The 23,746-nt window shown below is 36.1% G+C and overlaps 1 protein-coding gene across 4 annotated transcripts in view; it reads left to right on the top strand.

Annotated features, from left to right (window-relative positions):
• The window catches only part of NIPBL (NIPBL cohesin loading factor), a 158,726-nt gene that overhangs the window by 54,429 nt on the left and 80,551 nt on the right, over positions 1 to 23,746 (top strand). For all 4 annotated transcript variants that reach the window (XM_074932678.1, XM_074932677.1, XM_074932679.1 and 1 more), the window contains exons 3-8: positions 980 to 1,145; positions 2,308 to 2,438; positions 8,288 to 8,387; positions 10,003 to 10,154; positions 11,177 to 11,337; positions 15,441 to 15,534. In XM_074932678.1, the coding sequence (XP_074788779.1) occupies positions 980 to 1,145; positions 2,308 to 2,438; positions 8,288 to 8,387; positions 10,003 to 10,154; positions 11,177 to 11,337; positions 15,441 to 15,534 (804 nt within the window). The remainder of the gene's footprint in view (positions 1 to 979; positions 1,146 to 2,307; positions 2,439 to 8,287; positions 8,388 to 10,002; positions 10,155 to 11,176; positions 11,338 to 15,440; positions 15,535 to 23,746) is intronic.

A 23,746-nucleotide genomic window follows, 5' to 3' on the forward strand; every position in this document is an offset into this window, starting at 1 on the left:
AAACTTTATCTTGGAGTTGTAATCAGCCTGGGACCTTGAAGTTAGAGTCAGCTTGTTTTTGTCGACTCATGAAAGTGACTTTTCTATACAGAAAAAAAAATTTCTAGAAAAAAGTTTTAAGAATAGAAAAAAATTTTTGACCTCTTCTGGCCTATTCCCCTCTTGTCTGTATAGCTCTGCCAATCATCGTCAAGAGTTTTCATATGGTATACTTCCTCGTTGTGTCTGTAGACCTAAGAATGCCCTCTGAAACTATAGTGTGCTCATTTATAATCTGAAATAGGTGTTTTCATTACATCTTTTTACCAAGGTTTGTGAATAGGTATACTGACTGAATTGACATTTTAGTGATTATACCAACCAATACTATCCTTTGCTTGAAAAGATGACTTACATAGGAAGAAGTATACAAGAGAAGAATAAAGTGAGAATTTAACTAGTGTTTTCAATTGGTTGTGGGGTTGTTTGTTTTTTTGGTGGGTTGAGCTTTTTGGGTTTGGGTGTGTTTTGTTTTATCTACTCTGACCATACAAAGTGGGGACACTCATTAAATTTGAAGATCACAGTAGAAAACTTAAAGTACTCCAGTACTGCACACAACTACAAGTATTTTGCATTTCCTTCTGTTACCAGTGCTTTTGGCTCCAAGAGAAAGCTGCCATAACATATTAACCAACAATATTCTGAAATGTTTAAATGTATGTTTTTATTCATAATACTTGCATTAGTAGTTAAATATTTACAGTAATATAGTAATATAATTTGTGGACTCGACAGCATTACTTTGTGTAAAACAGAGTCCAGCCTTTCTATATGTGTATGTATTCATGATTTAATAAAATCCAGAAATCTTCCAATATTTTAAATATAGTGGTCAAGTTTTCTTTCTTCATCACATGAGGGAGTAAGAAGGTGTCCATATTTGTATGCTTATGTTTCATAAAATGATTCTGAACTCCTTTCTGTTTCTTGATAACAGTTTTGAACCAGCTGCCTCTTCCATCACCTTTACCTGCTACAACAACAAAAAGCCTGCTTTTCAATGGACGGATAGCTGATGAGGTGAACTGCCTTCTGGCTTGCAGGGATGAAAATCTGGTTTCACAACTCGTCCACAGTCTCAATCAGGTGTCAACAGATCACATGTATGTATTTTGAGCTTTAGCTATATCAAGTCACCATCCTTATTCTTTGAAATCAAAATTAACTGATGTGAGAATCTGAAAATTAGAAGATGCAGGTTTTGTCATTAGGCTTGCTTAGCAGATGACTGCTATATAGGAGTCAAATGTTTCAGTCAGTCAGAACATTAATAACTGTCTGGCAGTCCTTATGCATAACTGTGGAGGTTATTTTATAGATCTGTTGCTTATTCCATTCTTGCTAGTTAGGACTGCAGACTTTGTGATGTTGGTTGTGCAATATTCATTCTTGTACCACTTTTGTTAATAACACTCATAGACAAATTATATATCCAGTATTACATAAAACCAAATTTTTTTGAGATACACATGTAAGACCCATATCAAGTCTGATTAGGTATTGAACTCAAATATTTTAAGAATTGAACCAAGAAGTATGCTAATGTATTCCTTTTTTGTTTGTCTGTTGGTGTTTTTTTTTTAATTTTTCCCTCATGTCCTTTGAATTGTCATATGTTGACAACCCTGTCTTTTTCCTACATGTTCCAGTCAGTTGTTTTGATCAAATGGGAAGTAGGTTTTAAAAGTCCTCAAAGCAAACAGTAAATGAAAGCATGGCTGCATTTGTAGAAAATCCATTACATTTTTTTTATGGTTCAGAAGGAATCCTGTGATGTCAAAGATATGCCAATTTGCCCTTTTAAAATAAAAGATTCTCAAAGCATTGGGCTGCAACCTGAATGTTATACCTTCATCCATATGTTATTTTCACTCCTACAATAATACTTTCCCGATGTTTGGACAAAGCTTTCATTTATGGAGATCACAATATGAAAATGGGCATAAAAAGCTTTTTATAGTAGTCTGAAAATGACAGCCATGTATATATATGTGCTTAGTAACAGAAAATAATTTTGAAGACTAGTAGGAATACCTCTTATGCCATTCCTTAAAGAAGAGAGGGAAAAAAAAAAATAGAGGCAGGGAACAATGCTTTGCATACTTGGTTTTTTCCTATATTTTAACAGTAACTTGTATTATTTCATTTTGGTTTGGGTTTTTTTGGGGGGTTTTGGTGGTTTGGTTTTTTTCTTTTTACTTGACTCAGTTTCTTATAATTTGAAAATGCATTTGCCTCTTTATTTGCTTACTTCCACAATTCCAGAGAGTTGAAAGATAACCTTGGCAGTGATGATCCAGAGGGAGATATACCGGTCTTGCTGCAGGCTATCCTGGCAAGGAATCCTAATGTTTTCAGGGAGAAAAGCATGCAAAACAGATACGGGGTACAAAGCGGTAAGGATTTTTGATTATGTATTGATTGCATTTTATGTTCCGTAAGTTTAGGGAACTGATACTAACCACAAATATATCTGGAGCACAACTGTGACATTTATGCCTTACCTTGTATTTGGTAGTGCTATAAAGCTATGTACCTTGACATCTTCTAAGAGCAATTGTGTTAGCACAAACATGGAAATATTTTCCAACAGGTATTTTTGTACAAAAAATGTTTAATTTCAGGACAAAGTTTATAGGATGAGTTGAGTGGATTTTATTTTAAAATAATTTTATTTGAATATCTTTGTGTCTAGGTTCATGTATTTGCCTTGGTAAATAGTTGAAGTTGGAAAAATACGCCTTGATATTACTGAAAATCTGTAAGATTATAGTGTATCATTGCAGTAGTAATTCTTTATAGTTCTTAATAGTTCTGGGGTAAGCAGTAAGGTTGAATGAACCATGTTTAACATCTCCTCCATGTAATTCCTTGTCACAGTAATTTGTGATGGTCTCCAGATTATACTTTTTTGACAGCTAATTCTCTTCTGAAGTGTAGTGATATATGCTGCTGGATAGCAACAATGAAGGAGAGAGACCAAGCAAAGGATGAATTGGAAAGATTCTAGTTATACTTACACCTGAAATATAGTCTGATATTTAAAGAACATGAAATGAATAAGAGAATTCCCGTTGTTCCACAGTTTGAGGCTAAAGCTTTACTATCACTGTAGAGGTATACATAGAAGTGTTACTGGAGTCCACAGGAGATAGGAAGTGTAGGGTATTTTTGGATGGGAAAAATAATAAAATGAGATTATTAGGTTCGTTCACCTAGGTTAGTGAGTAAAAAGCCATACAATATTTGAAAAAAACAGAACACATAGTGTTTCTTGAAAGAAGGCAGAAACTTCCTGAAACGAAAATGTGAAAGGCAGTGCTAAATATTTCTACGTTAATTGATAAATATATCCTGAAATTTTAGCTCTGGAAACAGTCTCCAGTTCCTGTGTTTAATGGTATCTGTGGCAGGGTATGATTTTTCCAGCTGTGGGAAGAGTTGTGACTGTCCTGCCACTTTGCAGGGTGGTCCTGCAAAGAACATGAATACCTGAATTAGTGTTTTTCACCATATTTGTAGAGTAAAATAATTCTTTGCCAGTGCAAAAGGGAGACATTGTTTCTGAAATTATATGTTCCAGCAGAGGCTTTTGAAAGAAACAAGACAAAGGTACTTAATTTCTCTAATTTTTCATAATTCTGTGCTTCACAAGGAGAAACACTTTCTCCGCTTGATTCAGTAGGTTAAGAATAATCCTTAATGAAATAAAAACACTTCTATCTTTAGTAAATGTGCTTTGGCCTACTCTTGAAAGAAGGTATTAGTATGGAATAAAAAAATAATTCAACATGAAACTTAATAGGTGATAGTATTTTAGTAAAGTTAACAGATTGATTTCAGAGAATCAGAAGAGATCAGACTTTAAAACTTCCTTGAATTTTACGTAATTCTAATGACTTGTACAAGTGCAAACGTTGCAATACAAGTGTGGAATCAGAAAACTGGAAAGAAAAGGGGAAGAGAGGAAAAACATAGCTGTAGACAAAGTATTTTGAGAGGAAGAAGGTCCTCAAATGAATGTTTGGAAAAGCGAGGTGAACTGTGACTTTATTTTCAATGGAAAAAGGCCACACTCTTATCAGGAAATAGGTGGAACTTTAAGCCAGATACTAGCAAATTGTGGTAGCCTTAATAGCTCTTACTGTGTCCCGTTCAGATCTCCAAGGCCAAAGGAGGCTATACCAATGTGGGGCAGCTTGGGTTTTCTTCTGCTTTCTGAACAGATATTGTAATCTATGTAGATTCATGATTTGCAGAATAGTTGGAGGTTTGGTAGAGATCTTGCATTTTGTCAGCTATAGGAACAAAATTTAGGCTCTTCTCTAGTATTTAAGATTCAACTCTTCTGCTTTCCTTACTGACTTCCTTCTGAATATTGTACTTGCATCTTCTGCTGAGTCCAGCATGCAGTGAAGTCAGTGCTGGGTACTGTGACCCAGTATCTGTGATATCTAGGCGAACGGTTGGACTACATGATCTCCAGGGTCCTTTCCAGCGTAGATGATTCTGTGTGATTCTGCGTGATACACACAACTGAGAAGCAATGAATACAGCAGGACTCCCAGTCTGTTTACTCAGCCTGGGATGGGTCTGTGCACTGTGATCCCTTGTGTCAGTTGCAGCATTAGTATGGACAAAGTGAACTCAAATTGATTTCTCCTAGCCTTCATTTCTGATGCAAGAAAAGGAAGACCATCTGGCTAAAGAATTGCATTAAACACAGAATAAAATTCTTGGTTCAGTACAGTTTGTCAGAAAATAAAGGCATCTTCAGAAAGCTAAATACTTGAATTCTTGTGAATATAAGGTAAAGCACAAGCAAAATTCTGTGATGATGTTTTTTCCCAAGTTCATATTGATCTGTAGTTCAACACAAAGTTTAGAGCAAGAATTGGTTTTAGTTATGATGAACAAATATTGCAAGAAGTATGTATTATGTGGACACTTCTTTTCACTTTGTGTCCTGACTGTGCACTCCCCATCTTCCCCACCCCCATTGCTGGCATATTTAATTTCAGGTAATGTAGCAGCAATGTTCAAACTCTTATTCCCAGTCCCATTGTTCATACACCTTAGATTTTTTTAGATTATATTTTTAGTTAGATTTTCAGACTGTTTTCTATTACCAAGTTGTCTGAACAGACTGAGTCACACCATCTAGCATCAAGCCTAACTTTGTACAAGGGCAAAATAATAATTTTATTTTAGGCTTTTTTCATCAGACGACATAGAAAGTTCTGGGTGCCATCTTGCAACTACATCTGTCTTGCATCTTACAGTGTATGAGTGAAGTGGATTTCTCTATAATTATTTATTTAAAATTAAGATATTTATTTTCAGTTTTCATAATAATTTTTTCTCTTCCCTCTCAACACTTTGACTTTGTCTTTCAGCAGATATGTGTTGGAAGATCAGCTAAAAAAGTACATAAACAATAGGTTAGTACTCATAGAATCAGGCTTCAGAAAGGACTTAATATTCACTTTAAGCTATTTATCAGAACTTGTGAATTTTGGGGGATTAAAATATTATGCATCTTTCCATAAATACATTACTCTGATTTTTTTTTTAAATATTTATACAAGAACTCAAGTGCGCGTGTGCCTGTAAAAGGGAAAAACTTTGGAGATGTACATTTTCAATAAGAGTGTATATTTAACTGAAAAATCACCTGTTGGTGAGCAGTCCTAGCTTAAGCATGCGTAATACTGTAATAGAGTTTAAACTTACAACACTTTTTCTGTGACCTTGACCTGCATTTTTATGTAGTCCATTCTTCAGCATTTAGTAAGAATGCTAAAATGGATTTATGAGTATCACTTTTTTCCAAGCTAAAAAATTACAGTCAAGACTGGGACTGTATTAAGGAAACTCATTCTAGTAGTGTTACTACGAGGATGCTGTTTTCTCAAACGTGAACATTACCAACATTCAAAATTATAGTTGCATTTAAAAGAAATTCTTAAATATTTCAGGTATGAAAATGCACAATGAAGCCATAAATCTGCTGCTTAGTGATATGACAACAATGTAAAAAATGTACAAGAAGGTGTTTTACTTCTTACGGCCACAGACTAATTTCAACTCCTTTTTGGACTAAACGTTTGGGGCTTATTTTTAATTCTTTCTCATTACATCATTATCATGCATACTTGCTATCTTTGTGGAAACTTTGGAGACACTTTTTGTTGTTTGGTTGTTTTTTGTTCTGGCTTCGTTGTTTTCTTTTTTTTCCCTCTCCTTTTTTAAGTTACCTATATAGTGCCTCCCATGTCCTGCCTCCCCTTCCCCAACAGATAGAGAAGTGAGAGCTGTCCATCACAGAATAAGTTTTAGGGTTTTAAAAAATGTCATTACAAATTGATTCATTTATATGTTTTCTATAATTCTTTTAAACCAAAACTTACCATATCTGTGGTTCAAAACGTGTTTAAATTTAGGGAGGAGAAAATAAATAAATAAATAAATAAATAAATAAATAAATAATGTATTTTAAAAATGCAGTGTGTGCTTTAAGCATAAAATGAAACTTTGTCAGTATAGTTTATGCTTTTATGGCCACATTCGGTCAGCTTTCTGTCCATGAATGGTAAGGGTTAGTAGTTGGACTAAATATTGTTGTAGCTGTGTTTAGAGTGGCAGTGAGAGGTGACCGGGCAGTGGGCATGCTGGGTGCTGCCTCCAACACAAACTCCCTGAAGTTTCCTCCTCACTTACTTGCCTCTATGCGAGGCGACCAGTGTCCATTTAAACAAATGGGCAGGGGTTGAACAGCCCCCTTGCGTTACTCGGGACAATAAAATGTCCTCTGTACTAAAGTGTGGAGGTATCTGATTTTTTTTTCAGCACAACATGTAACTTTCACTCCGGCTCTGGGCTACTTTTGTGCTAATGTAGTTGGAATGCGGCACTTCACACCTACTGGGAGGTAGCAACGTCTGCATTCCTGCGGGATTATTACATCTGTTCTCGGCTGGGGAGAAGGGAAAAGAGGGTGACAGGGAGGATTTCTGAAACTAATTTTGCTTGAGTGGTTATTGCATTGGTTGAAGTTGGTGATAGCAGTCGAAGAATTGACAGCTCCCAGATGCTCTGGACTGGGGACTTGTATTAGCCTTCTGTCTAACCTTTGGTTTAAAATATTTGTACTGCTGATGTGCTTTTTACCCATGACTGTGGATCACTTGCTGTGGCTTCCCAAGCTGCAAGTGTGCTCGTGAATTCTGTCACTGTTTTAGCTGCGAGATATTCAATTCTGTCATTCATCTAATTCATCAATTAATTTAAGTTTCTGGGTTTCTGCATCACTTCAGCCTCTAGTGTCATGCTGTTGTTAGTGCATTCTTTATACCTGTATTGAAGAGGGCAAAAAAAGATTCCTTTAAGTTCTCCCTAATAATGATGCGAGGAGTAGAGTAGAGTAGAATATTTGGAACGGGCCTGCGGTGATTATCTAGTCCAACTGACTGACCACTTCAAGGCTAACTGAAAGTTCAAGCAAGATATTAAGGGCAGTGTCCAAATGCCTCTTAGTTTCAAGCACATTGGTACTTGTAGCTTGCCAGCTAGTACAACTCCTGAATTTCCATAGCACGACTGGGAATCTACAGGTTATGGGAGTCTACACTTGGGATATTGGTTCTGCTTTGCAACTGAAATATTTCAGCACCTTCTTTGATAACATTCTTTATAAGTATAGTGGAGGTAGAGTAGAAGGCCTTTGTTCCTGGCTAGAAAGGAACCACTAAGGCATTATAGGAGCAGTGAGAATATTTTGTAGTCCTTAGCTGAAGATGATTGTGTGCTGTACTTTTTCTGAAAACAGGAGATAAGTTATCTGTGTTCTTATGATTTGTGAAGTTTCCAGATCTTTACTTACTGACACAATGAGTATGGTACACACCAGCCTGTGGTGTAGAATGTATGTCCTGTTATAAAACGTTTCTATTTACTAACAGGTTTGGGCTTGGGAAGCACTAAGGCACAGAGCAAGGAACTACTGTTAATGTTTGTGACTGAATTAACACTGCTTTAGGGGAACGCTTTTTAATGTCATGATGTAAAATGAACACCTTACATGGAATTTATTTTCTAACAGTTGTGGGTACATGATGTTAATATCTATAAAGTTTATAATCTCTTTTTATATAGTAATTTCTGAAACGAGATACCTCATTGATTGAAAAGGAAATGTGTGTGAAGGAAATGTATGTAAATGTGTGTGCTATCTTCTTTTTAATAGGGATGATGATGTCACAGTTTAATATTTCTCAGAATTCCATGCGTGGTAGTCCTGCCTCTTCCAATTATCAACAAACCACTATCTCACATAGCCCTTCCAGGTAATGCTTTCTTTTAAATGGAGTGGGAGGGACAGTGAACTGCAGTGACAGTCAATTCTTGTTGCCAGTATGTGAGTGGAAGGTGATGAGTGTCAAGACAAATTTTGCATTTGTCTGACAGTAGGATGAGTTTCTTCAGCTGGTAAAGAAACATCTTTCTGTCAGTGAATTAATCCTTCCATTCTAAGGATTAGTCGTGATTCTCAACTTGCTCTCCCGTAATTTTGACAAATTTTCTTTCCTGCTTAAGGAGTCCCCCTGCCTCCTGCCACCCCTCTAGCTGTTTTCTACCTGTGGCAGACGCTGAGACTGGTGGCAGGAGGGTAAGAGAGAAGAGGCTAATGTATTCCAGCATGTATAACAGTACCAGTGTGACAGGAGGGTGGGAAAGAAGGCTTGTAAAAACATGGAGTACTTCTGTAACAGTTGTGCAAAGGGCCATTCAAAGGAGGGTAGGCCCAGTAGTTTGGCCAGTCTTCCAGCAGCATCATCGTCAACTTTCTGGTTCTTTTTTTAAACTTTTGAGTGTTGTCAAGTAGCATGTACCTATAATCCAGGCCTTTAGTAATATAATAAAGCACTCTGGACTAGAGGAAAGAGTTCTGAATGTAATTTCAACCCAGTTGCTGGACTTTAACAGATTCAATCTTTAGTTATTAGATGTCATTATTAAAATAAACTTATTTCATATTTCACTTCAAGTTACTGTAATTGTTTTGGCAAATGAAATGCTCTGTATCTGTGCAAAAAACAGTACACTTTTAAACTTTTATATCTAAAAGGAACATAGAAGAAAGTTTTTTGAATTGTGATTATTACAAAGTCATCTTGAAATCCTTGCAGAATCATTGTGTTAAATACTTTGCTGTTTCTTATTATGGAAGCTTACCTTCATAGAGCTGGTGTCTAGACCTGAGGGTTGTGAAAGCATGTAATGGACTTTCTGAAGTACTTACTTGGTTTATTTTTATTTGGAAAAGCTCTTATAAGAATGTAAGTTATAATATGCCCGTATTATTGTCACAAGGCAATGTTATTTTTATGGATTCCTATCTGTAGGATCAATCTAAGATAAAGCCCAGTGGAAGAATAAGTTGTATTCAGTAGACTTTGGGTCAAGTTCTACCTAACTACCTATCAGAGTCCTATATCTTGACAGTATAGTTCTGTTAGATTAAGTTCTTTGAAATCTTACTGGAAAAATCATATTTAGAGTAGATGGCTCTTTGTTAATCCTAGTGACCTAGTTGTTAATTAAAATTTAGCTGTTACTTTCGTTCAAATTCCTAAGACTAACCTTTGGAAATTGCAGATCTTCTTCTGGTATATATTTGTGTCACTGTTTCCTTTCCCTAGGTGGAGGTGTTATAAAGGCTTTTTATTCTGTCCTTTCCTTTTGCTAATGCAGTACCTAAGCTGTGACTCTTAACTAATAATTGGAATGGGGAAGGCATCGATAGCTTAAAATACTGCCTTTGAGGGAGATTCTTGATTGTGCTGGAAGTTCGGGTCTTAAAGAAGTTTTAACATTCTCAATGTATAATATTCCAAAATAAATTTTAAAATTGTCTAAATTTGCTTTTCCAACTTTTAAAAGCTTTTATTTTATTTTTAGCCGGTTTGTGCCACCACAGACAAGCTCTGGCAACAGATTTTTGGCACAACAGAACAGTCCAGTGCCTAGTCCATATGCTCCTCAAAGCCCTGCAGGATACATGCCATATTCACATCCTCCAAGTTACACACCACATCCTCAGATGCAGCAAGGTAAGTCTGTGATGTTTGTTTTATTCTCCTGTGTCATGTCAGCTTTACTTCATGTGCACATTTCACAGCTTGCTAATTTCTTTGAAGGAATCACATGCTTAATGAAAGTCTTTGAGTTTGCAGGTATGTTTAAACTTTGCTTTTCTGACTGTGCAGAGTGGTAGTATATATTTTAAAAAAAACAACAAAAGGGAAGAAGAAAAGGTAAAACACATGTTCATGTTTCATTGCTTCCCTATGTACACCCATTTTTCATAGTTGTCATATGTACATGACAGTAGAAAAAAATCAAAACAAACCAAAAACTTGTATTTGTTAGCTATGGCCATCATTTATCTGTACTAGAAAAAACCTAATTTTTTGCCAATGTGACATAAGTTTTGCTCCCAGCTTATTTACTCTTACCAAACATTTGTAGTGTCAACTAGATTAATTCTAAGTTGGCTAGAATTATGCTAAAGGTATGCAGCAACTGGCAAAGATGACCTACAGAATGAATGGATTTTTTTGTTCTTCCCTTTTTAAAAAAACATTAAAAAATGTGAACACTGTTGAAGTATTTTATGTATATATAGTCATTTTTTTGTTGGTAAGTAGAATTCTCATTGGATTCTTTTAAATAATTTGTTCTTAAAGTTTAGCATTGTGCTTAGAGTGTATATAACTATTCTGTATGTAATGTTGTATGTCTCATGAATACCTTGGAACTTACTAAAATGTAAATTATATGGAGGAAACCAAAGTTTTCTATAACCAGTAAGAGTATGTTACTGACTGTAATTAGGATAGATTTGGAGAGATACCTGGAATCTATGTTTTAAATCCTCTTGAAAATTAAAATCTTAGATATCTGATTTTATTTTTATCTTATTTGTGGCAGAAGGATTCAATCAAAAAGTTGGATTCTTGTTCAGATTCCAGACCTTCTGCATCCAACTCATTAATCTCCACTACTGTTTTCTCTGAAGATTTAACAAGTGTGTGAATGTATCACTATAGTTACTTATATTTTTTAATTTCAGCTTCAGTATCCAGTCCCATTGTCACAGCTGGGATGAGGAATCTCCATGAAAATAAAGTTTCAAGTCAGTTGTCTGGAAATTCAGCTAATCATCATGCAGATAATTCTAGACATGGCTCAAATGAAGACTACCTACAGATGGTGCACAGACTAAGTAGTGATGTATGTTAGATAAATCAGTTTATTATGATAAAGGAAATATTTACTATGATAAAGCAAGTATGTGTCTAGCTGTCTTAGAAGTCAGATGTTTTACTGTGGTGTTGTTGATGTATAAAGCCACTGAAAATATATTTCCAATTCAGATGTGTACGCTCGGCCATACACTATATAGCTTTAATGTGTGAGATTTAATTTTTTCTAGATCTCTCTTTCCTTTGGAACCATTTGTAACATTCATTCTGATGAAATTAGGAAAAGTAAAAGTCTTCACATAATCTTGTATGTGAGTTTATTTTAAAGAAATGGTAGTGTGTCTTTACAATTAGTGTAGCAATATGTTGATGCAAACAATACTAGATTCTAAATAGGTGAATAGTTAACTTGTCTCTCTGAAGATCCACGCAATTGTCGATTAGGCTTGACATATTTGAATAACCTATTGCGTAATATAGTAGTGTTGTCCAAGGCAAGAATTCCTATGGATGTTTTACTTACTGGTCTATTATGTGCTTTCTTTGGCCTGGTTCTTTTGCAAAAAGTTTCCCTTAGTGACTTTATTTCATGTGGGAGAAATCCCTTCTGAAATCTTGAATCTAAAGGGAAAAAAGCCTAACTTTCTCCCACATTTTTTAAACTACTGATTAATTTTCTTAATGAGAATCTCGTCCTGTGAGGAAGGTTCTTGGGATTCTTCTGTCAAGTTTAACACATTATCTCTTTTAACAGCTCTTAAGGGGAGAGCACTTATGTTTCAGGGTTTTTTTTCACCAAAACCTGGTGGTAAGCAGGCCTCTTTATTTTGTTCGTTTTGTTTTATTTAGCTTACAAAACCGTGGGCAACTCTTGCCTTCCTAAACTAGCTTGTGAAAACAAGAAAGTGTTGTATTCAACAAGTGTACTTTTAACACCAGGCTCCCTAAATCCCTTGTCAGGATTAATGCAGTAGAACTCCAAGAGAGTTATTAGCTTCATTAGTCATTTTTTTTTTTTAATAATGCAAGAACTATGCTGATTAAAAATACTATCTTAAACCAGAGAATGTTGTAATGAAGGAATTCTATCATAATACACAATCATCAGATGTTTCTCTCAGTTTCTACCTCAACAGTGCAAATTCTTCAAAGTAGGAAGCTGTTCTTGGCATTAAATGTACATGTATCCCCTAACTATGTTACACTATCAAGAGAATCTTCGTTTTGTTAAAACAGAATTTTTGTATAACTTTAATATTAGGATAATTTATTCCAGAATTTTTAAAGATGAGGTATTTAAAAATATTAATCCTAATTTTGTGATTCAAGCTATGCAACCACATCCTTGTTCATGAAAATTTAGAAATTAAACTCTTTCAGACTATGAAAACATAAAGCATACCATCATTGATTGGTTTAATTGGAGTAGTAAACATTGTAAACTTGCACTTCTATCCCTTTGTGCATTTTCTTAATGGAGCATGTATATTACATTTATTTTATTTGTAATTATACTTTTAAAAGCTGCTTTTTCAGTAACTATCATGCAGAAAACAGTTTGAAGAATTTGGATTAAAGTTTTGCTTCTGTGTATGAATAATAAGCTTAATCATAATGTTGTAGACTTTTCAGAAGAAATGTGACCTTTGGCAAAGATAGTTATGAATGAGGATTATTAAATCATAAAACTTAAAAACTTTAATTATTTTTAATTTTTTTTAATCAGATTTAGGATTTTGTTGCTTTAAAAAATGTGAATCATTACAGGATGTTGTGTATTTGCAATATGTGATTATACAAAATCAGCAAGTACACCCTTGAAAGCTTACTACACATACGCTCAATTTAAGCATGAAGTTTTGGTAAACTTGAGAGCATTCCTAGGATACAAGTTTGTGCTTACATATCACCATTTGATGCAACTCTGAACAAGGAGACTGAAATGAGTACTTCTGAAAATTTGTCACCTATGGTAGGAATGATATGTGTACCCGAAAGGTTATCTACTTAGTTAGTATGTTTAGTTAATTTAATAAAATTCACCTTTGCATGTGTCCTTGGCAGTCATGGGTAGAGGACCTCTCCTGGCCTATTAAAACATAGAGGCCAGAAGTTACTAAGCTTTTTTCAGTATTTTGGGGGGAGGGGTTTGAGATTTATTACAACTGAAAGATAAATCAGGTTTGAAAAAGAACAGCTCCATAATTTCAGTGTAGTAGATAAATGAGTAACTCATTCAGGAAATTAGGAAATTAATTTGCTTTGACTTACAGTACTTACAGTACTTACAGTAACAGCATATAACTTTAAGATACAGTTGTTTTTATTGCATTGAATCTGAATGTTAGATTTCTTTGCACATGAGGCTGTCCTCACAAGGCAACAACTCCTTTTGCAAGCACTGTTGAAAAAATAAGTGTAATTAATAGCATAGCATGAGTTTTAGATTTATTATTCTGTGGGAGGAAAAGAAAAATCTGATAGAATTGTTTCCTAAGTGCTCATGGATGGTGAAACTGATGAAATCTATTTTCTTATGGATTTATATTCTTTGACTTGTAAGCGCCTTCCATCCATAAATTGCAAAGTCTTTTCCATAAGCAGTGTCTACTGTGCCTTCCCAAGGTGTAACATGTACACTGTCTAGTCTATAGCTATGCATGTGGAAACCCGATGTTTGGCCATTGACAGAAGGAGTGTGTACTTGTCCCTCTGTGCGGGCTTCTATTTCCTTGAAATGCCAATTTAGTTGTCTATCTTACTACCTGCTACTGATTTTTTTTCATGCAGACATGTAAAAACATACTTACAGTTGATCCTTCTAACATTCTATTGTGTTGAAACTGGTCAATAGGATAAAAGGTATTTATCAGACAGATAATTCAGGTCTGGGGCCAAAAAAGTTACATGAAAAACAGCGTGTATTCAGATACCTCACTAGGAGCCACATTAGAGTATTAGCTACTAAAATACCAGTTTAATTAGGAAACATTAAATAACCGTAGAACTTCTTTGGAGACTTCCTTTGTATGACTTCACTCTTTAAAAGAATGGACTTTCTGCAGCTCGCTTATAATTATAGAAAATGCCTTTCCATAGGTACAGGAATTGTTAGTTTGTTCTTTCCGAAAATGTTCCCATAGATGTTGCATTAGAAACAGCACTTTTAATGGGAAGTACTGTCTATAGAAGTTTAGATCTAGTTAGGGCATTGAATGAGTATACTCGTGACCAGTAGAGGGCTCCCTGAAAGCAATGAAAAACCTATGTAGCACAGACCGTGAATGGGAATTTGAACAGTGGGTTTCATATTTAACATAGTGTGCAAGTAAAAAAAGATAAATTTACACTTTTAAAGGTAGAGTGGGGACCTTGTTACATTGTAATTAATATTATATTATGAAGAGGTTTTTCAGAAACTATGAATTTCACTGAAGCGGTGTGTTCTGTGCAAAACTGAGAAGACAGTAGAAGTTGTTTGCCATGTTGGGAAAGTACTTCATATTGCCATTGAGTTCTTTCCTGACTGTTGATCCAGGCCACTCCAGTCGTGTTTGACACGAGACTATCTCAGCTGCTACAAGGAGAGTGTAGAAATTTTGTTCTTCTGATGTGTGTACACTGAAGACAGAAATACAGAGTGTTAATTTGTTTAACTGTAAAAGTAAGATTGCATTCTAGATAAGCTTTAAGGGTAGGTTAAGTGAAAATTAGTGAGTTTTGTTTTTAAAATCTGCATTTTATGCTCAATTTCTTTCAGTTGGTGTTGTATAGAGGTCATGGATTTGCTTTTCAGCTCTTTGCTATGCCTGTAACAAAAAAGTTCTAAATGGAATCTTAGTGTAAGCCAAAAGTGCTTCTTTAGCTAGAAGACATATACATAGATACATTTTTGTGTGCATATTCTGGTTATAGATTATTCTTAGAGCTGATTGTGCTTTGGAATGTTGCCTATATAGTAGTCTAATAGCAATCTAAAATACAAAGGCTTTTACGGAAATAAGTATTTTTCTGATAATTCTTATATGTTTTTTTGTCCTATCCATTTTACCAGTACATGCACTATTTTTCGTCTTTATTTTATCAAGCGTTCATGTTCATAATGTTAATGTTTTATCATTGTCACTTCAGGATGGCGATCCTTCCATAAGGAATGCTGCAACTTTTTCCTTGAGGTCACCACAGTCAGTCTGCTCTCCAGCTGGAAGTGATGGAACCCTTAAAGGTAGTCTAGCAATCATACATATCAATGTATTTTTTCCCAGTTTTAAAGAACAGAGAGTTTAAAGAGGTATTTAGTTATTCCTCCTGATTTCTGTATTCAGATAGTACTAGAGAGTATGTCATTATATTGTGGATACAAAATTATTTTGAGCCCTGATCCAAAAGAAATTTCTGAAGTTCCAAAAATTGACTAATCATCCTTCAAAATAAAGCTTAAATTCATGGAGGACAGAAGGATTTAAAATCCTTTCCAATATGCGGATTAAATTCTTTATAAGAGTGGTTTCAGTTGCTCTGCATAAGAAATGGTTTAAAGGCAGCATTACGAGTATTGAACTCTTAACCAGCTCAGAAATGTTTTAACATGCAAAGCTTGTCTTAATTGCAATCATGAAATTTTAAGAACATGAAATTAAAAGTAGTTCAATGAACTCAATACATATAGCATAAATGAAGCCTGAAAACCTTAGTTGTGAAGAAGGAATAGGGTGAACTGTAAGTCACTTGAGAGGGAACAGAAAAAAATCTGCTCAAAATAATTCTTTATGCTAAAATCTGGAATGCATAATGCTATTTTTAATATTATCCCTAAGAAGCAATGACTGAGATACATAAGATTTAGCAAGGTAGGGGTTTGGGCATATTCTTGCTAATTTACTTCTTCAGTGCTTACATATTTACATGACAATAGCATGAAGATACAGCAGTGCTTTCTTCTCTTTAGCCCCAAAGCAAAATTTAAGTCTTTCTGGACAGTCAGGTTAGGTGGAGAGGGAGAACAGGAGAAGATTCAAGTGAAGGTGAAGGTATTGGCCTTGTGCAGCCTGGATAAGAGATGTCTTTGGTAGGGGTGAACTTCAGAGCAGCTTCCCATGCCTATGAGATTATGAGGAACATTTGAGTCAGACTTTTCAGTGTTGTGGAGGAAGGATGTGATACAATGGATTTAAATTGAAATGGGAGGTTCTAACTAGGTCTGAGGAAAAACTTTCTATCAGGACAGCTGAGCTTTGGAAATGGTTTCCCAGAGAATCTAAGCATTTTCTATCCTCGGAGGTTTTCAGGATCAGTCTGGGTAAAGCCCTGCTTAATATGGCCTTGCTTAGCCTGCTTTTGAGCATGAGAATAGACTAAAGACCTCCTGAGGTCACTTCCTCATTGCATTATCCTATGATGCAGTGACTGCTAACTGATCTCTGTGGTTCAGCTTCTGTGGGCATATACTGTGTTAAACAGTGATGGAAGAAATGTGGCTCAAGTGACAAGTGAGAAGTACATGTATAGCATGCCAGCAGCATCAGTATTTCAAGAAGTCTTGTGCTAAAGGACTTGGAAGACTTGTGTAAACGGCAAAGGCTAAGTGGAGTTGGTTTTCTCTCTTTGTGGAGCTTATCATTTTAACAACATTGTGAATCTAAGCTACTTCCACTCAGATACGCGATTACTACTCAGCCAGAAGGATATTTGAATTATTTTTTGTTAAAGTTGCTGCTGTTTCAATTGGCTGTTACAGAACCCCATTTTGAAGGGATACCTAGTTGAATTATTTCTGAAAACAATCTATACAGTTTAGATTGTAATGTTTCAGTATTAGAGGGACTGAAAAAGTGCAAGAGAAGCTTTTTGATTTACCTGTGTGTTAGCTTTACTATTTCCATTGATAAAGCACACAACTGAAATACCATTACTAACAGTGCTTCAATTTTGCCTTCTCAAAGATGTTAATGAACCCTGATGGAGAGAAACCAGATGGAGGGAGCCAGATGCTGCAAGAATCTTGCATTTACTTCCTCTAAAATTGTATTTTAGAAATGTATGGAAGAGGTGTGGATATTTACAGTGTTATTTAGAACATGGGGTACCTGACAGTGAGTTTTTGGCCTATGATTTGGAGTGAAAGTTGAGCTGATAATTTTTCCAGAGATGATGTCATGGTTTGAGCCCAGAGGGCAACTGAGCACCATGCAGCCACTTACTCTCTTCCCCCAGGAATGGGATGGAGAAAACACACAAAAAGCTTAGGAGTGGAGATAAGAGTCGGGACGGGTGATTCACCCATTATAGTCACTAGCAAAAGACAGACTTGTTAGGGGAAGAAAAAGAACGTTAATTTAATTCAAACACTAGCAACAGCAACACTTACAGATAGAGTAGGACAGTGAGAAGTATTAGCACATCTTAAAAACACCTTCCCCCACCCCTTCCTTCCTCCACTCAGCTTTGCTCCTGATTTCTCTACCTCCTCCCACCAAGCAGCACAGGGGGACAGGCGATGGGGGTTGTTGTCAGTTTCCGCCGCTCATTCCTCCTCAGGAGAGGACTCCTTACACTCTTCCCCTGCTGCAGCATGGCTCACGGGAGATGGTCCTCCATGAACATTCTCTGATGTGACTCCTTCTCATGGGCTGCAGTTCTTCATGAACTGCTCCACCATGGGTCCCTCTGTGTTGCAGTCCTACCAGCAACAGACTGCTCCAGCATGGGCTTCCCACAGAGTACCAGCCTTCCTCAGGTGCAGCCACCTGCTGTGCTATGGGGCCGTACAAGGCCTGTAGGTGAGCATCTGCTCCACCATGGACCTCTGTGGGCTGCAGGGGGAAAGCCTGCCCTCTCGCTGTTAACCTGAAAAGCTATTACCAGTTGGAATAAACCAATCTTAACACTCAGGAGAAATATTCCATTTATTCAGGCCTGAGTGCTCAGTGGACTTTTCCACAAATCAAGGACACACAGAGCAGGTTTTCATGTTCCTTTTATACACAAAAATCAGAAGTTAGTACTTTTCCAAACATGCCTATTAGATACTGATTGGTTAGTGATTAACGTACAATTATAATACAGCTTACATAATGCTTCTACTATGCATGCTCAGGGAAAGGTTCTTAACCTGGGCAGGGACCTTTTTGACATGTGGATGTGTTTTTTAATATTACAATGAAGGTAGTGCACTTTCAGGACACTCAAAAGTTAGTTTCATTGCCAAGTTAAGTAATTCTAGACTTTCAGTTCTATGGTCCAGGATGTTCTGCATGCTCATCACAATCTCACACATTCTCTTTTAATGTCCAGGATGTGTTGCTTGTTGTCTATGGTTTGGAGATCTAAGCTTGTGTTTAATAAACCTCTTATCAATAATCAAGGTTAACTTGACCACAATTCAAAGTCTGGTTCAACCAGGTTTCAAAACCTCATAATTGTCCCCATGTATGTGGCAACTGTGGCTACTAGCACAATTATTAACCATGGCTACTAGCAAATGCCAAGTATACCATATCCTCACCACAGGTGGCAGGGGAGTCTCTGCTCTGACACACCCCCCACCCCCTTCTCCTTTCTTCCACTGACCTCAGTGTTTCCATAGGTGTCTCCCTCACAACTCCCACTCCTCCCAGGTCCCCCTTCTTAAATATATCATCACAGAGGCACTGCCACCATTGCTGATTGGCTGAGGCTTGGCCAGAGATGGGTCCAACTTGGAGCCAGGGGAGCTTCGAGAAACATCTCACAGGGTCCACTGCTGTAGTCCCCTCCAAAAAACACCCTTGCCACACACACAAACCCAGCAGAGATGAACAAACAGCAAATATCTATGCTCAGCTTTTTGTTGCTATTTTCATTAGCCCTTGGAAGTTTGGTTTTCAGGTCACAAACTTTGATAAAGAAAATTAGCAAAATACTTCATTGTTTGGGAGGACAAAAAGAATGGCACTAGACATCATCAGTCCAGAGAGAGACCTTAGCAAGGATGTTACAATATCTAAACTTTCATATACGACATAGAAACTTGAGGCAATTACTGAAGGTACAGGTACAGACTGCATTTCTGTACTATTGACATGGAAGTAGTAGGCACTTCTGGAGACTTGGAGAATGTGATTGCAAAGTCTTGAATTACTTTAAGATTGAACATAGCTGTCTGACAGAATCTGAATGAGAAAGAAGTTTTATTTGCAGCTCAGGCAAATATTTGAGAGATGCCAGGAGTTACAGTGATTATTCACTTGGAGTAAAATTTCTGTGTTACAGAAATCTTTGTTTCACTTCTGTTCCAGTAAAGGTACCAGAGCAGCTGAAGTTGTATCCAGAAGTTCTAGACTCAACTTTATATTTTCTTCTTTATGTACGCTTTATTTTTTTAGCTCTGCAAACAGATTAATGGCTCTGATTTCATGCTATCATCTGTTACCACATCTACTTTCTTACAAAATCAATTTCTGTGAATTAATCTATGAAGAATTCACATGTTGATCTCATAAAATATTCTGTGGGTTGCACTGCACAATATCAGTTACTCATCAAAATACTTTATCCATTTGTTCTACTTTTCTGAGGTTCCAGAGCAGTGGAAAAGATTATTTTTTTTAAAGACAACTTCTAAAGATCTGTATAAAGAAAGCCTTCCACCATGTTTTTAGTCCATTGCTTCCCAAAGAGAACAGTTTAGACATTTACAGTCTTGTTTCCATGCAGTTTCCTAAACTCTTGGGAAAACATCTGTAAAGACTAGCAACAACTCTTAGAAACTATGTAATTTTGCACTCTTTCCCAGAAGTAAGTTGTATTCCCTCCAGAAATTGTTAAAGGGTATTTGATTATTTTCTGAATAATTTGGAAGGATTACTTTTACTTTCTTAGGGATTTACAGGACTTCTCCAGAGAGGTTCCTCTACACTTGGTCTCTGAATGTATAGTGGGTGGCAAGAAGAATTAGGAATCTTCTCAGATCTGTAGTACAGACTTCACTGATGTCAAAGGTACTTGTTGAGAAAAATTATCATCTTGCCCTTTCTCCTTCAAAAGAAAGGTGGAAGAAATTTATTCAATTCATGGAAAGTGAATACAATCTGCCCCTAAAAACATCTCAAATATATGTTCTTCTTTAGCTGTCTCACATGCTATCCCTTTAAGTTTAAGAGCATCCCTAAACTTATGCTCTTTGAAAACATATGTCAACATTGTTAATCAAAATAAGTAATAGTTTCTTTATACCTCGTATGAAACTTGAGGAAGATTTCCAGAGGAAGGTTCTGTGATTTTACAAAATACAGCAGGAAAATACTTGGGCGATTCGCCAAAATGATACCATCATTTTGGATGAGCTGTACCAGTATCAATCCCAATAACTTCCATCTATTTATTTTTCTTGAAATGTCAGTAATGGAGTTTGTTTATTCCATTACCTTATTTACTCATGTAACCTGTTCAGTTTTTAGTGGTAGAAAGCTTTTCTCCTGATGCTTAGCCTGAATCATTTTTATTGCAGTTAGGCATGATACTTCTTGACTTCTTTCCAATGGGCAAGGAAAAACAATTCATGGCCTTTTTTTATAGCACTCATTTACATATAAGAAAACATTATCATGTCTTGCACTAATCTGTCTTCTACAGACTGAACAGCAGGGTTTCGTTCTATTATCTTTACATAAGTCATCATTTCTGAGCTTCTAATGGTCTTGGATGATTTTATCTGAATTCTAACTGGTCTGCATTTGTCTTGATGTTGTACTGTCCTAAGTTGTAGATACAACTTTTTAAAGACTTACAAGGATGAGTAGTCAGAAAAGTATCGTAGATGACTTTGTATGTTACTAATGTTGTCTATGAGAATATATTTGCTTCTTGCTGATAACTTAGAGTTGTGTTCCAAGTTGTTTTAAACATATTGCTATTTCTGTAGAGCTTACCTATCTTCCTTTCATGTTGTTACAATTGTTCTTTCTCAGATTAATAAAAAGTTTGTGCTTTTTCTCAGTTGATTTCTTTTGTTTCAAAAGGCTGTTCAAATTAGTCCAGAAAATTATAATTTTTGATTCTGTTTTTAAAAGCAATCATCAGCCTCTCTCTCAAAGACTTAACTCCAAAAGGTGTTACGATGTTTGGATTAATAAAATACTCTCTAGTTCTGTAACATGAGAAGATATTAATGACAATTTTTTTAAAACTACTGTTCTTAAGACAGTGCTCTGGAAAGCTGCACTTGTTCACCTATACTTTCTGCATCCATTTTTGCCAAGAACAATTGATAGTCTATGAACACAATTTTGCAATAGGGTATACTGCAATCTTACAGTATGTTTGTGTAGATCATAATTCTTCAGCTTGTTAATGAAATTGTTATGAGATGCTATATAGAACGCCATACTAAAGTCCAGTTATATCACTTAGTTCTCTTTAATCCATAAGACCTGCTGTGTTATGAAATAAAATTATTCTGATTTGATGATACTTACTCCTAACAAATTCACTGTGGAATACTACCTCTTTATTATTGTCTCAATTCTTACAGAAAAATCATTCTTCTAGAATGTACCTAAATCATATAGGCTATGTATAATACTCCGAGCAGTCCTTTACCATCCTTTTGAAGTGACTGGTTTACCCTTTTTGAGTCTGCTGGAGGCACAAATTCTCAAGATGATTATTAGCAATTCTGACATTGGTTTAACCAGAGTTCCAGGGTGAATATATCTGATCCCATTTTCATGAAAACATACCATTTATGTGAAAATGATAAATAGGATCATATTAAATTTAAAGAAATTACATGCTTCCATTTATACCTTGTAACTGCAGTCTCTTAAAATCATAGAGTCATAGAATCATAGAATAGTTTGGGTTGGAAGGAACCTTAAAGAACATCTAATTCCAACCCTTGGGCAGGGACACCTTCCACTAGCCCAGGTTGCTCAAAGCCCCGTCCAGCCTGGCCTGGAACACTGCCAGGGAGGGGGCAGCCACAACTTCTCTGGGCAACCTGTGCCAGGGCCTCACCACTCTCACTGTGAAGAATTTCTTCCTAATATCTAATATAAATCTACCCTCTGTCAGTTTAAAGCCATTACCCCTCATTCTGTCTCTACACTCCCTGATAAAGAGTCCTTCCCCATCTTTCCTGTAGCACATTTAAATACAGAAAGCCACTATAAGGTCTCCCCAGAACCTTCTCTTCTCCAGGGTGAACAACCCCAAAACTCTCAGCCTGTCCTCATAGGTGCTTCAGCCCTCTGATCATCTTTGTGGCCTCTTCTAGACTCACTCCAACAAATCTTTTGGTAGTAGTATGTTCCTCAGGTTCTGTCATCACCAGGTTCTTAGCTTTTCCAATACACAAACATCAGTATTAATGCAATATAGGTGTTCTGGTTCTTTTGTCCTTCTCCAACTTCCGCTTTTAGGAACTTAATTACAGTATAATCACTCAGATGTGAAGTATAATAATCCATTATATTACCCAGTCTAATGCATATGTTTTAGTACATATGCATTCTTTAAAGCCTGTGTAAAAGACTTTTTCAGTAAAAAGTCTGGAAAGGTTTGTCCAACAATTTGGTACCCACTTAAATAATTTACCTGGAGTCTCAAGGATCACTTTGCTATGGATTTAAAAAGGCATAACACTTGAATGTTCCTGAAGTTTCTCTTCAAATGTGCTATCAACCAGGTATTGGACATTGGTCTTCATTTGTTCACTAGCAGTTTTTTCCAACTTTCATGTATAGGGAATGGTACTTCTGGCAAAAGAGGATGTAGGATGGGTGACAGACTTTCCAGCAACATCTGTGAAACTTTTATCTGCAAGAGAGTTAAAGGAATATGAAGATAATGTTTTGAGTGATCTTTTGGAAGTTGTTATGCAAGTGAAAAGCTAATAATTCTTTAAAATATATGAATCCTAAGTTCCTGGTAACCTTAATAGTTGTTTTTTAACCATGTGAGTCAGGACAAAGAGTGTCATCAGTGATGTGACTTTGGTGCATCAGCTTTGAAAGGCAAGTGATCTTTTCTCTGTAGAAGATTAGAGATGATCAAAGTATCATGAATGCTTAAATAAGACGCAAGTACTGTGATGTGGTTAGAAAGTGTGCAGACAAAAACAATACAATAAGATGGAGATATGGACAGAAGCTTACTTGTTTGCTACCTAAGTTCCTGATGCACAATGAGCAAGTGAAGCCATTTCTGGAGTAAAAAACCAAGAAATGGTTTTGAAACTGCATTTTTAAGAAGGCAAAGTCACTGTCAATGCAGTGCATTTTATAGTTGCTTGCATTATGAAAAATTTGATGAGAAATCAGTCAAGAGAGTCCCAGAAACAAATTGCTATAGCAGTTGATAAAACTTCTTCCATACTCAGTGCCACCTATCACTAGGAATCAGTAGGAAAACTACTGAATATAGAGAACCATTCCCAGGAGTATTATGGGCGGTCAGGA

The sequence above is a fragment of the Athene noctua genome, chromosome Z (genome assembly GCF_965140245.1).
Source record: "Athene noctua chromosome Z, bAthNoc1.hap1.1, whole genome shotgun sequence".
NCBI classification, from domain to species: Eukaryota; Metazoa; Chordata; class Aves; order Strigiformes; family Strigidae; genus Athene; species Athene noctua.